Genomic DNA, 14,640 nt, shown 5'->3' with positions numbered 1-14,640 from the left:
CTAGTGCCCCAAAGAACGGCCTTATTGAATGGAATAACAGTGTAATGTACCATTGAAGGCAGGATTGAAAGTGATTATCTTGTTAACTCTTGACAGTTACCGCCAGCTTGAAATAGAACTGGCAGGCTTGATTTGCAAATGAATTAGAGCTTTTTCATTTTGTGCCAGGATCATCTTTTTATATTCTGATATGACAGATGCTATGTTCCCTGCTTTTGTTTCTCTTCGGTTTTATACTTGCAAATAAAAAACAAAAGATTATGATAGTAATTTTATTTGCATCTTTTCTCCAGGAGTTTATTCTTTGTCTGGAAGTTTTTAGTCTTATATCTTTCAAACATTTGTTTAAGAATAGTATTGTTCCCACAGAATAAAATTTCATTAGGTTAAGTACAGTAGTAATTGGGTGAATGAGGGGGATTTAGAAGCTTTCAGAAAATGGAAAATCGATTGTACTCCAATTGTTTCAGTGCTTAGAACGTTTAAATTTTCTCACTGGTGTAAATGTAGCATCACTCAGTGTGGAGAGCTGAGCACAGCTGAGGAAAAGCCAATGTTTTAAATATTTATCCTAACAGTATGCTAATAGTAATGCATGTGTAATTAGTTTCAGACTTAATGCCGATAAACTCTGTTTATATTCCGCAGTCATCCAAACACAGATGGTAAGGTGCTAGGTATGATAATTATTGTGCACTCTTTATATGTTCCTCATTAACCTGTAACACTCTTTACTAGTCCAGGGAGTTTTTACTAGAGTTGTGCTCCCCAACATTAAAACTTGGTGGGCTTTGTTTAATATTCAGCGCAGGGCTCCGTGCAGTTACACTGCTGGGCTTTTTGCTACTTTTCTAATCTGTTTTGTACTTTGAGGCTAATTAGCAGCACTTCCTACTGCCACTAATGTCCATTACGGAAATGTTTTCGTACACTTTCACCTACAGGATGTGTTTTAATTGAATATCTACTAAATAATATTACAGAAAAGGTAAAACAGGCCAAAGTTGTCTAATTTATTTAAGACCAGCAAATAATCGGGTTAACAGAGACAGTGACATTCCAAAGCCTGAAGCTTAATTGCTTCTGTTTGCTGGGAATCCAAACGGTGAGGAACAAGGTTTTTTACTCCTTGTGAAGGGAACCCCATGCATGGAACAGGACAGAATCCCTCCTGACCCCTCCCAAAACCCAGGGAGAAAAAAACCCACACTCCGTCTCATATAAAATCTCCAAACCTGTGTGTTATGAGGTCCCCTGAATTGCCAGCTTACCCGAGGAATGGCTTGAAGTGGCAACCAGGAGAAGGAAATCAGCTTTGATAATTTGCAGGATTTCCATATCTGACCTGGAGTCTTGGTAGAAGAGACTTAGAACCTTTTTCGGGGTATTTATTTTGGCTCTCATTTATTTGAGCAATTTTAATGGAGAAAAAAAAACCCAGGATTTTTTTTGTAGGGTCCATTTGAACATTGTTGAGTCTGTCAACACTGTATTTTGATTTACACTGTCTGTGGTGTCGTCCCCATCCATCCCTATCCCCCCACCTTAATTTCAGTATTTATTTCAATTGCATACGATTTTGCCCTGTGAGCCACAGTTTTATATATATATATATTTATTTTTTTCCTCTTGAATATTTGATAAGGTCTCTTGGGAACTGATTTTTCTTCTCTCTAGGATAACATATTATGGAAATTGTTTCACCTTGTGTCCTGTTTAAAGTCCTGGTTTTAGCATGATTCAATTTCCCTTGCATTATATTCTACTGAGTTCTCCAGCCTTTCAGAGTCATTCACTATGTGTTTGTGTGTGGGGATGACTTCTGCTGTCCTTCCTGCTTTTGATAAGTGACCTTCATATGGTGGTCTTCCATCCTTATTCCATTTAAATTACTAATTGGCCAAACTTCTTACCATTTTTTCCCTGAATTAAATAAATTCTCTGGTTAATGGGAGCAAGGGAGGGAGCCACCGAGCACAGCAGCACCCGCTTTGGAGTCTTTACACTTCAGGATCAGTTCCAGACCATTTGAACCTGATATTAAGAGTAAAACAACATTCCATGCTTTATCAGAAATACCATGGGTTCGTTTTCCAGCAGCTGGAATGAAGGATTCTCCTGAACTCTCTCTGATGTGGCTTATTGTCACAGGTTTATTTCCTAGTCCGTTTTAGCAGTTGCTTGGATCATCCAAAAGAAAAAGGGGGGGTGGATACAAGGAGCCACAAGTCTTAGAGCCATTGCAGCTGTCAAGGGATGCTCGCTGAGGTGCGTGTAGTGCTGAGAATCATAGAATCATAGACTGGTCTGGGTTGGAAGGGACCCCAAGGATCACAGAGCTCTAACCCCCTGCCACAGGCAGGGACACCAACCTCCAGGCCTGGAGCTACACAAGGTTGCCCAGGGCCCCATCCAACCTGGCCTTGAACACCCCCAGGGATGGGGCACCCACCCCCTCTCTGGGCAGCCCCTTCCAGCCCCTCACCACTCTCTCTGGAAAGAACTTCCCCCTAATATCTCATCTAACCCTTCCCTCCTCCAGCTTCACTCCATCCCCCTTGTCCTGCCAGTCTCTGCCCTTCAACAAGCTGATTCCCCTCCTGTTCCTCTGCTCCCTTCAGGGACTGGAAGGCTGCAATGAGGTCCCCCCCCCCGCCAGCCTTCTCTTCTCCAGGCTGAACCAGTCCAGCTCCCTCAGCCTCTCTCCATAGGGAATCTTTGTGTAACCTTGGGAAGTCACAGATGGCAAAGACATTGAGTTTCATTAGTGGCTGTATAGTTTGGTTATGTTATTTGGTTGCTTTAAAAAAACCTGAAGGGTTTTTTTCCTCTTCATCTTTGAGAAGCAGGAGGAAACAGCTTGCTGTTATGGCTTTCTCCTCTTGCCTTTTGTACACTCCCTTTGGTGCAACTTGCACTTACGGCTACAAAAATACAGCCCTGGTGTTCAGGTTTCTCTTTGTAACCCAGAGGAGGTTAAGTAGTAGTGTTGGAGCAACGTGTTTGTAGGGGTTGTGTTTCTGCATGTTGTGTAGTCTTTGCCAGCAGTTCTGCTGGACCACCAATGTGGTAGTGGACCAGCCTGTCATCAAAAGCCAGCAGGTCTGAATTTACCTGTTTCCACAAGAGAATCAGCACCCACCTCTTAAAAATGGTATTGAAGGGGAGGACAGGCACAGGGCTTAGGTCTTTATGTAACCTTTGTTGTGTCTTTCAAAGCGTCCTGAAATAAGTACCTATGGTCTGCAGTCAGATTTGGAAACATCAGCCTATAATTTTACAGACAACACAACAATAAAAACCCTATAAAATTGAGTGGACTGTGACGGGGGTATCCTTTCTAAAAACTGCATCCGAGGCTCTGAACTCTGAAGTTGGAATTCAAGCTAGTTCAGGGGAGAACTTGAGGTATATGGTGCCATCTGGGCAGTCAGTGTGCAGATGTAGTAATCCTCTGTATGGATGCTGGTCGTTGCCAAGCATAGGGAGAAGAAAAGTCTCTTTTCTCTCCTAAGTTTTTATTTCTCTGGAGTTGAACAAAGGCGTGATCTTGCCATAACTGCTTCACTCGTGATGTCTGGTGTATTTTTTGAGCTTAATATTATTCTGTGAAGCTATTCCAGAATATAACGTGGTTTAAATGTTCAAGTAAATGCATCAGTGAACAGTGATAAGGTGGCAAGTGCTTCGCTGGGGCTACCAGCCAGCTGTGATTAAACTGGGTGTGTGCACACACGATGCCCTCGTCCAAACTGTGGAAAAGTTAGAAAGAAGTTAAAAACTTAACTTATTCTTTTTTTCCTCCACTAAAATTCAATACCTGGAATCCCTTCAGTCTGATTGTACAGACTTTTAACATTGAGGACAATAAATCCTGCGAAGATTGGCTATATAAAATAAGCAGAAGGGAGCAGTTCTCTGTCTTGGGATATCCCAGGGTAGAAGTGTGTAATCATGTGGAAAAGTAAATTCTTTTCTTCCCAGAAAAAAGCAGAGCCCAGCTCTAGTCTGGCCTTTGAAGTCACCATTGAGGGAGATGATCTTGCCACAGGTTGGCAGAGGGTTGGATGGAGGATTTCCACTTTCTGAGACAGGAGGGATGTTACTGGTGGTTGCTGGTGATGTGTGCAGAGGTTTAGTCAGGAACTTAGAGTATTAACAGTGCTGCTAGATTAAGTAGTCAGGGCTACTTGATTCCTTATCTGAATCTGATTGAGATGAGTCAGATACTGTTTTTTACAGTGCCTACCAATAAACTAAGCATCGCTTAGCAATCGGCTTTGAGATGACTATGGGTATCAGAGGCAGAAAATGAGGTGAACCCCTTATTGAATTTGAGATGCCAATTGCTAAAATGAAGATGACATAAGAAAATAAAGGTCTAAAATGTCCAGAGATAGCAGACTAGTCTGCTTCTGCCCCAGCTGCTGTAGTTGCATTGAGTGAGACTGTTCCTCACTTTGGCCATGTTGGGTCAGCACAGACTTCTCACTACCTGAAGAAGGTCAAGACAGGAGAGGCAGTGGATATGATGTTTATGACAGTAACCTCACTCATCCTCTTCACCATCTTGAACATCTCTCAACCTCTTCAACATCTTAGGTGTATTTTTGTTCATTTCTGTCTTGTCACCCTTTGCCTACCTTCCACATGGAGATGAAGGAGGTGGGAGAAGTGACTGTGCAACTACTCAGGCTGGGTTTAGCATGATGTGTTTATCACGTTTTGTGTCGCTCATATGGGTGAGTGTTTGATATCTTGTCACCTGCTGAAGGAAGCTCTGAAGACTTCTTTAGAGATCCAGCTGTTTAATTTGAGGTTATTTAGAATACAGGTGGGGATTGATGACATGCAGAAGAAAAGTGGTAGCTGTGTGTGGTCCTGAGAGAGAGAGAAGGCCATTAGATGACTGCAAGCAGCAGAAGGGCTGCTGAGGACAAAGAACAGGAAAACATGATGGTATTCCAGGAACACCTTTCACTATGAGGCTTTTCATCCAGCAGGAATACTGGGACCTAAAAAGGGATTAATCATATTTGATGGATTATTGAAATAGTTATGTGATGTGGTTGCTGAATAATCCAAGAGATTAAGAGAGAGCACCTGATCAACGGTGCTGACACGGTGGCATTCATGAGAGGGGAGAAGGCCTTTGTCCGGGCCTGTGATCCTGCCTGCCCTGAAATCCTGCCTGTGACCTTGTTTTTTGCAGCTTGTAGTTAGTGCTGTGGAACTGGAGGGGATTCTGCTAAAGGCCTTGCTAATGATGAGGTGATTTATTTATTCACTTGGCTTCTGAGGAGAAAAATAAGACATTGGGACAGTTTAATGTGGAGATCAGGCCACTGATACGGTCGAGGGCTGGAGCATTTGCCTTGTGAGGGGACCTGGGGGTAGTTCAGCCTGGAGAAGAGATGGCTTTCAGGGCACTTGACAGCAGCCACCCAGTCTGAGGAGGAGGGAGGTCAGTGAGGAGAAGGAGCCAGGCTCTCTGAAGTTGTGTGTGGTGGAAGGGAAGATGCAGCCAGCACAGACTGGGGAAAAAAAAAAAGAGAGAGAAAGGTGTTTGGGCTAGCTAGAAGGAAGGATGCTCCCAGTGAGGACATCTCATCAGCAAAACGGGATGCCTGGGGAGATTTTCCTTTCAAGACCAGGCTGGATCAAACTCTGAGCAGCCTGGTCTGGCCTCACTGCTGACCCTGCCTTGAGCAGTGGTAGGACTTCAGACCTCCAGAGACTCTTCAACCTGAATTACCCAACACAGTCCATAGCTATAGATAATCCATAAAGTTGTTCTATGGCCTGTGGACTCCAACCCAAAACCTGTAGCGAAGAAAATTCAAAACAAATCTACAGGAAGTCTGGAGAATTGAGTTGATAATGACTTGAGAGGAACCAAAGAATGGGGCTGAAGTGGTTGCTTTGCCCTGGGAGTAAATTCTTAAAACTTTTGGGATGCTGCCAGTTCGATGCTACTAATCTGAGCAGATTATTAAACTCTGCTCTCCTCATTGTGTTTCATTTTAAAGAGTGTAACAGAGGCCTGCTAATAAGCTTAATTGCCTGTTTTAGTGATGAGTGAAAACACGTCTGAGGCTTCTTTGGTTTTCGGTAGCCCCACAGACATGGAGTAAGGGACTGATATTACCCTGTGACGTTACACCTGGAGCTTCTCAATGGTGCTTTGCTCCAAAGTACCATGTCTCAGTGCACCCACTAACTGGTTTGGCTCTGTTGCACAAAAACAAACATTAGTTCTCCAATTCTTGAGTGAAATAGCTGTATATTTATAAAAAAGAAATTGTGGAAGTGTAAATTACTTTAGAACAGTTAAAATTCAGATATATTGAAAATACTGGATATTAATCAGCTCCCCTGATTAATTGTTAGATTTATAGGGGGACCTGTTTTTATGAACACGAACACATGTCCAGATTAAAACAGGGTTTTTAGCAGGTGCTAGGGAATATTTGGCTTTTAATGTAGTTTCCTGGCAAGGGAACTAGCAGTACTAAGTTAGTACTGCCTCAATTAGTTACCTGCACTGTGGTTAGATGTAATCCAAAGCCTGGCTACGCTTGCTTAGTTGAATTCCTGGCTTCTTGTTACAGGTCCCTTATGACCATGATTCAAATTATAGCTCAGCTGCAGTTTTTCCCCTTGCATTACCAAAAGCTGACATTTGGATCAGCCCGAGTGTGATGGTTACTGGTTTTGCTGTTCAACTCTAAGCGCATCAACTGATGTTTCACAGCACAATTTCTCGACTGTATGGGGGAAGAACAATCCTAGAGCTTCTCTGGTGGGAAAAAGAAAAACTCCAGAATAAACCCAAAAGGAAAAACTCCAGAATAACCCCAAACTTCCCTAATGACCCCCCCCCCCCCCCCAAAAAAAAAAATGAAGGTGATGGATAGGAGACTGCTTAAAAGGCAAATCGGGATCTTGATGGGATCCATATTGTGTGGCATGGAACTGGAGTAAGATGTTACCACCTGGTAGTGATACAAAATTAATGAGAGTTCCTTATGGTGTTCCTTTAGAGAAGTATTGGGATATCGGGTGTGTGTGGAATTGTTCTTGCCTTTTGTTTGTAGTGTTTGATGGTATTAGTGATGATGGTATTGTGTAGATGCCCAAGGTGATGGGTTGGACTGAGCCACAGCAACCGGGCTGATGTTGCATAGTGTAATGTTTGAGATACAGAATTAGTCTGATTTGTCTAATTATTATTTAAGTAGAAAGATAAAATTACTCCATGGCTTCACCAGTTGTCAGTGGTGATTGATGCACAGCAGCCTCCGGCTGGGAAGAGGTTTTCATTGGAAGTGACAGGTGCCACAAGGTTTATTTAGGACAACCTCAACCTTGTCCTGGTTAGTTTGATAATGTTTGCCTTATGGATGTCCAACCGCTGCGTTTCCTGCGTTAGAGCCTTGTGTTACACCGATATTACTACCTGTGCTGCCTCAACTACAAATTGGATGAACAGCCAGTGACACTTTTTCAATATTATTACATTAAACCAAGTGGATTTTGATTGATAACCTAATATTCAACTAATGCAAAACATCAATCATGGCAAGTATATTAATTATTTAATATTGCAGTCTAATTCAGAAATCGATGTGCTGCATGAGGGGAAGGGAAACTCGCTGTTCCCAGAAGACTTAAGACAGGGAATGATTAAAAAAACAACCCCAACCAACAAACCCTGCTGTACTCCTGTGTGTTAGTTCGATACAAATCTTTATTCATTTGCCAATAATCTCTTCGCATTTTCCACTTTAGGACCTTTTTTATCAGTTTTGAGACCTATAATTGAATTAAGTCTGCTTTCAGTGCAGGGCAAAAGGACTTGCACAAATATTGATGGAGTCATGACAGCGACAGAGCAGGAGACTGAGCTCTAACGGGTTTTATACCATTAGTTGGGAGCTCCTCGCCTGGATCCTGCTTCCAAAGCAATTAAATTCTTTAATTTAAGGCCATTTGACACCTCAAAAAATAGATGTGGGAGGTGATTTCTATTCAAATACTTGAATAATAAGCTTTTACTCTGAGTGCAAAATATCGGTGTGAGGAAAAGTGCCTCTTTTTCTCTTGCTTCATTCAGGATAAATTCAAATAGAACAAGGGTGGGCAGCAGACTGGTTCTGAAAGCTTTCTGAAATGATAAATAAAAGCTTCCTGTGAGAGCTCTGATATGGTACAGCAAGGCTGTAACATGTAGGGATTGCAGGTAGCTTTGTTTTCAGTATTTAGTAAAACATTGTACTCCTCACCGTGCCTCACGCAGCCTGGCCCAGGTAGTAGAGAGAACACAGTTGGGGGTTTTGCTCCTGTGGTTTGATACAGCTGAATAATTTGTTGGAAAATCAATATTATAAAGGTAAATATGTATTCACTGTGTAGTTCAGTAGCCAGGGTTATGTCTCAGGGTGGTGGCTCCTCGTTAGACATGGTTACAGCCCATCTTCTTGACAGGCACAACGTTCTGGAAGTGGGTACAACCTGGGGCCTGTGGCAGGAGAAACCAACCTCCGTGTTCTGTGCCTTAGGATTTGGGGATTTTTCTCATATGTTTGGCTCTGGTTTTCTGGGAAGTTATCTTTTTCCATGGTAGCAGCCTGTGTTAAGGATTAACACTCACTCTGAATTCCCTTTGCCTTTCCATTTATTTACTTTGATAATTTGGTCTGGGTTTTTTCCCCAAACTTGCCTTTATGTGATGTGATTTCTCTTTGTATCTGTGTGTCTGTGGTTTCTTCAGGACTCAGATGCAAAGTTTCAGTGTGGCTTCCACAACCTAGTTACTTAATACACGGCTCATTGGTTCCCTCATCTTTGTAAATAGGCACCTGGTTTTACTCTGAAAATAGAGGCAGAGAGCAGAACCAGGAGCTGCTGACCGTGGATGTGATCAATAGCATTATGTGCTGCCTCATCCTATGAATTCCAGTATGAATAGGAGGATAACTATATAAGTAGGGGGTTAACTATATAAAAACCTTAGGTTTTTTAAAAATCCTTTGCATTGCTGCAGCTTGGAGCAATTTCAGGGCAGGTAAAATTTGAGGGCTTCAATAACTCTTTAAATCTGCATTAGGATAATTGATACTTTTTAGGCATTGTGATGACTAAGATATGAAAATAAATTTTATATACAGGAGTAACTACATGGTTTTGACATTTTGGAGTTAAACGTAAATCGCTGTAGACAAGGGTTTAGCAACTATTTAGAACTTTTGTTCTTCTGTTACAGGGACTCTGCAAACATCAAAGCTGGATTAGAACATCTGGTAAGTTTTAATTTTCTCTTGAACATTTGCATCATCTTTGATATCTGCATTCCAAATGAACACTTTTGAATGAGCTTTGAATACCTTGAATTGAGAAAGTCAACCATTTCCCAGAGGGTCAGCTTACTGTTATTATGTGAAGGCACTTACATTTTCATTTATCTTACCATTTCAAGGGAATTTTAATTTTTTTAAATTACTTTTTTTGATGTAGAGATGAAATAGAATGGACTGCAATCCTTGGATTGATGATTGCCTTAATTATAAACAAAAATTGTTTGGTGTTGGATTTTTTGGCATACCCTGATCTGAAAACAACAAACTTGTGATAAAAAAAACCAAAAAACCCCAAAATAAAAAGGGACACACACACACAATCAAATATTGCATGCATAAATATGGTATGGTTTAGTAATTTGAAGTCTTTGAAAGAAGTGCACAGCTTTGTGGTTTTTTTTCCTCTTGTCTGTGCTTGATGAATAATGTTTTGACTTAAATTCCATTCAGTGCAGCGGTGTAAAATAATAACTGAGATGCAAAATATTTTTGGGTTAAGTAAACATATTCAAACAGCAAGTGATGGTGAGACACACTTAGCATTAGAAACTAATCAGTTGATCAAAAATGAAAAAATACAATATTGTCACAAGGCTGAAGCCCAGGCAGGCTCGGATGTTAGTATCAGCAATCATCAGAACAGTAAGTAGTTCATCTAAACAGATTACTCAATCCCCTTAAATCACAATATTCACTATTAACAGCATGTCTGGCTCAGTACATCATGGGAAGGGCTTAAATTCCTGTTTAATTTTTTCCCACATAATATCTAAATAATAAATATCGTTCTATACACCTATTAAAATAAAACCTCATCACAACGTGGTGCCTGGGCATTTGGAGAAAAAAAAATTGCTTTTCTGTTGATGCTTCCCATTTTGGGATACACTTGGGAAATATGATTTGTAGGAGCTTGTGTACCAATATCTTCTTGGAGTAACGGTGGGGTGAAAAGGATGTATATTCTGGCATAGTTGTCAACACTTTCCCCTTTATAATGGTGGCATATTAAATGCTCTGTTGCAACTAGTATTTTGAATCCCTAAATGGAATAAATAGCTGAGTGTTATGAATAGTTCTTAGAGAGGGTGGAAAATTAATCTTGTTTGGTAGTTTCATTGGTACCTCGTGTGCTAGTTGAATCTCTTAAATAAATTTTTCAAATGTTTCATTCCTCTGCTGGTGTCAGGTAGCTGGAGTCTGATGGGCTCGGAGAATTTTTCCAATGCATTATAAAGATGCTGGAGTCTTGACAGATGACCGTGGCTGGTACTTCTTCTAAATTGGGAGTGCTGCGATAGCTGGAGCTGCGGCTCTGATTTATAACGTCAGGTGCAGAAGGAAGAGGCTCGATGGGGTTTGAGTAGCCTGGGGCTTTGGGGGGGGTGTGTGTGGACTGGGAATGGTGTTTGGGGTTCTCTGGGGTTTGAGTGGAAATGCACTGGAGAGATTAGTGGCAGGGCAATGTGTCCTAGGGACCCTGCTTCGGCAGAGGGTTGGACCCCATGAGCTCTGGAGGTCCTTTCCAACCCCTGTGATGCCTTTAGGTTTAGGATCCTTACACAGGAACTTGCTGGATGTTGGTATAAAATTTTATCTCCATTAAACACATTAGCTGCTGTGTATTTCTCTGCAGGATCTGTCAAAAACCTCCTGTTCTGTCTCCCCCCGCTCCCCCCGCCCCCCATTTTCCCTGTGATCTTTGAAAACCCATCCTGGGAACGGGTGCTTAAGGGAATCAACTGTTCCCCAGGGCACCTGCAGATGGGAACGTTCATGCTGGAAACCCATTTTATACCTCAGCATTGGGTTGGGCAAGTTCACAAAGACCTTTTGGACTCCAGTAAACGACAGGGATCTTCCTCAGAAGATTCAAACCTCGTGATTGCTCTGGTTCTGCTACATTAAATTGCTGCATCTCCTAATACTTGTAAAGGAGTTTTTCCCCCCTATGAAAAAAAAGGAATCTTTATATTGATCGGGTAATATATTATTTAATCCCTTCTAGAAAAAAAAGAGCAGCTGACAGTTTGTGATATGATCTTTATGGGGTCTGTATGTCCCTGTAGGATTATCTGCATGTGCATCCTGCGTGCTTGCTTGCAGCATGTTTTACTGCTAACCCCTGGTACGCAGCCTCTGCTGCCCTGGGAGCTAGCAGCTACGTGTGGGAGTGAAGTGAAGGAGTAGTGTAACAACTGCTGTTAAAAACCTAAATGAATTGGGAAATATTTTACAGCTTGTGCCTTGGAAATCCTTCGGTGTTGTGATAAACAAATCCAAGTTCTTTGAGGATCGGGGAACTTCCCAGTAGGTCCATGTGCCTGTTTCTCAGCTGGTCAGAGCTGATGCTCCTGGGGGAGCTGCCTCTGGTGGATGAGTTGTCTGTGGCCAACCCCACCAGTGGGTCAGCCTGCGGTCCCTGGTGACCACCCATAGCTACATCTGCTCACCATCAGTAGAGTTTTCTTTTGTTGTTCTGGGCTTTTTTTTCAGCTAGTTAAGGAAAGAAAGTGCAGAGTTCTAAGCAATGGGGGGGTTAGGCTTGTATTCTAAAAATTCTGGTGGTTATTTGCTGAATTATGGTTAGCTAATTCCTTTTCTGAGTAACGAATGCTAACTGTAGAAACCTCGGAAGAGATGATTATACATCTGCAGCGCTGACTAGGTCGTGTTTCCTATTAATAGCTCTACTGAAAAGGAGCCGTGGAGCCATACGTGTGGTTTATTCATTAGAGATCCCTTATTTGTGTCTTTTTTGTACAACATTTCAAAGCAATAACCTGCTTGTCCTTGTGGTCAAGCGGCAGAGTCTGTCCGTTTTAAATGATGAAGAGCAACCTGTCATTAATAGCTTGTTTAGCCCATCAGCGGTTTGGAAGTCTATAGCTGCTGCCTGCCAAGAACGCAGGCGCTCCCCGGGTTGTGTGTTAATCAATAACCCCAGCAGGGATGGAGGATGCTCTGGCGAAGCCGACTGGCGCAGTGCTTGTGCGTAGCTCTGCCAAGGAACCTGCTGGAGTTCACTACTTACACTTCCAGTTGCATCACGCCTCACAGGTAGCGTATAGCAAGGTCACGAATTCGTAACTAACACTGGTTAACTCCATCTGGCAGCCCTTTGGGGTTTGGGGGGGGAGTGGGGTGGGGGGGATTTTAAGAGCTCTTTGGCAGAAAAAATTGCATAAATTATCAACCAACCAAAAAAAACCCCCCCACCACAAAAAACAAAGCCCAGCCAAAAAGGGCTCCTCTCTTTTTCTGGAAATAATACTTATTTACTGCCTATAACTATATTTTTATAAAGATATATTTTTATATATATCAAGAATATATATAAATATATAAAAATATATAATATATACAAAATATATATTCTTTATGTATTTACTGCCTATACCTATATTTTCTATAATATATTATTATAGATATTATGTATTTTATATAAAATTATATCAGTATAGTATATTGATATATATATAATTATAATTTTCTTGGAGCTTAGTTTTGGTGCTTGAGCTCTCCCTGATTATCCCTGGCTTAGTTTCAGACTTCTGCTGCTTCCAGCTCAGTGGTCCTACTATGGCTTCTGGATAGCAACGTCTAATAGAATTGTTGGCTTTCTAACGAGCTATAGAACCAAGCAGCCAATTATTTGTGTTCACAAACAATTAATTAACACTCTTAATATGAGTAATTATGTTTATCTTGGTATCCTGGCAAAATTCCATGCTGGGCAATTATATTCTGCAAGCTTGATTTCTCTCTTATTGGAGAAGTCTCGGGATGAATGGGTAGTTGGGTTTCTTTCCCTATTGAAATCATATTTAATTGAAAATAAGATTTTTCACTTTTTTTGTCATGGCATTTTTCTGGTGTGTCCTTTCACAAGCCTGGAAAAAAAAAGATCCCTTAGGAAACCCCTCCATGGGGTTCCTGGGGAGGTATTGTAATTTTTGATGCCTGTTTTTAGGTTTTTAGCAAGTTCCCCTCCTGGGGAGGTGCCTGACAAGGCACAGAGAGGCCAGTTTTAGTCCAGGAGGTAGGAGACAGATTGGAGGAGAAGTGGAGGCACAGGACACCTCAATGGTGATTTAGCATGGAATTCATGTTATCTGTTCTAGAGAGTTCCCCTCCACTCTGGGACAGAGACCCCCTGCCTCCAGCTTGGGGGTCCCCAGGACAAGGAGGACACGGAGCTGTGGGAGCCAGTCCTGAGGAGCCATGGAGGTGATCCCAGGGCTGGAGCCCCTCTGCTCCAGCCAGGCTGGGAGAGCTGGGCTGGCTCAGCCCTGAGAAGAGAAGGCTGCTGCTGGGGAGAGCTCAGAGCCCCTTCCCAGCCCTTGAGAGGTTCCAGGAGAGCTGGAGAGGGGCTGGTGCCCAGGGCAGGAGGCTGAGGGTCCTTCCCACCCACACCAGTCTGCGATGAGAGGGCATTCTGTGGAGTCTCCCACTCCAGCCCAGGAACAGGCAGTGGGCAGGGCGAGCGTGGGTCGGGTAAGCATTGCCTGAACGCTGTAACTGTTTCATTCCGGTTGGGGCAGTGGGATTAGTGCCACCCTGTGATGGGGAAGGAATTTTTAGCCCAGAGCCATCTACTTCAGGAAACAGTTATGCATGAGGTCTTCTAAAGATGGGAAATCATCATGAAACACAAATGTCCAAGTAAGACCTTCTTCTGGTAGGTAGGTAATCAGCCCCAGGCAGAGGAATTGGTGCTGAAAGGTGCCAGTGGTAATCTAATCCCTGTAGATGTTGGTCTATAGCTTGTGATGTCATGAGGAATGCTGATGCCTTTATTTCCTTCCTAATTGCTGTCATTTGCATCTCATTTATTGCATATGCACAGACTTAAGGTGTTTAACACACAAGTTGGTTTGCTTACATGAACTCCCATAGTCATCAGTGGTTTGCTCTTTGTGCAGGTAAACATTAACCTTGAATCTTCTTCATCCTTTCTATGGGTGGTTCCTTTTGGAGCGTTAGGTGGGTGAACAGCTCCTGCTTATGCCTTCCTGGCAAGTGTATAATATTTACAACTAACCTTTCGGAGATTTCCATGAAAATTTAAGGATTTGTAGAAATAAGCAGGTTGGGGCTCTCTACAGTGTTAAATATGGGTTACAGAAAGAAATTATTGCCTGTTTGAGCTAACTCCTGCTCTTTAGAGTAGAAATACTTGTACTTCAGGAGACATACGCTGAATTCTGCTGCTGCATTGGGGTTTTTTTTCCCTCATTGAACCCAAAATGTCTTTGACAAGAATGAGGCTCAAACTAAA

At 42.2% G+C, this 14,640-nt stretch overlaps 1 protein-coding gene across 2 annotated transcripts in view; it reads left to right on the top strand.

The window, feature by feature from the left end:
• Positions 1-14,640, top strand: part of RSRC1 (arginine and serine rich coiled-coil 1) — a gene marked incomplete at its 3' end in the record, with an annotated part of 150,754 nt that overhangs the window by 62,122 nt on the left and 73,992 nt on the right. For both annotated transcript variants that reach the window (XM_084267250.1, XM_084267249.1), the window contains one exon: positions 9,266-9,302. In XM_084267250.1, the coding sequence (XP_084123376.1) occupies positions 9,266-9,302 (37 nt within the window). The remainder of the gene's footprint in view (positions 1-9,265; positions 9,303-14,640) is intronic.

This window comes from Gallinula chloropus (assembly GCF_964237585.1).
Source record: "Gallinula chloropus genome assembly, chromosome: 8".
Classification (NCBI taxonomy): domain Eukaryota; kingdom Metazoa; phylum Chordata; class Aves; order Gruiformes; family Rallidae; genus Gallinula; species Gallinula chloropus.
This window is presented reverse-complemented; position numbering and strand designations above follow the sequence as displayed.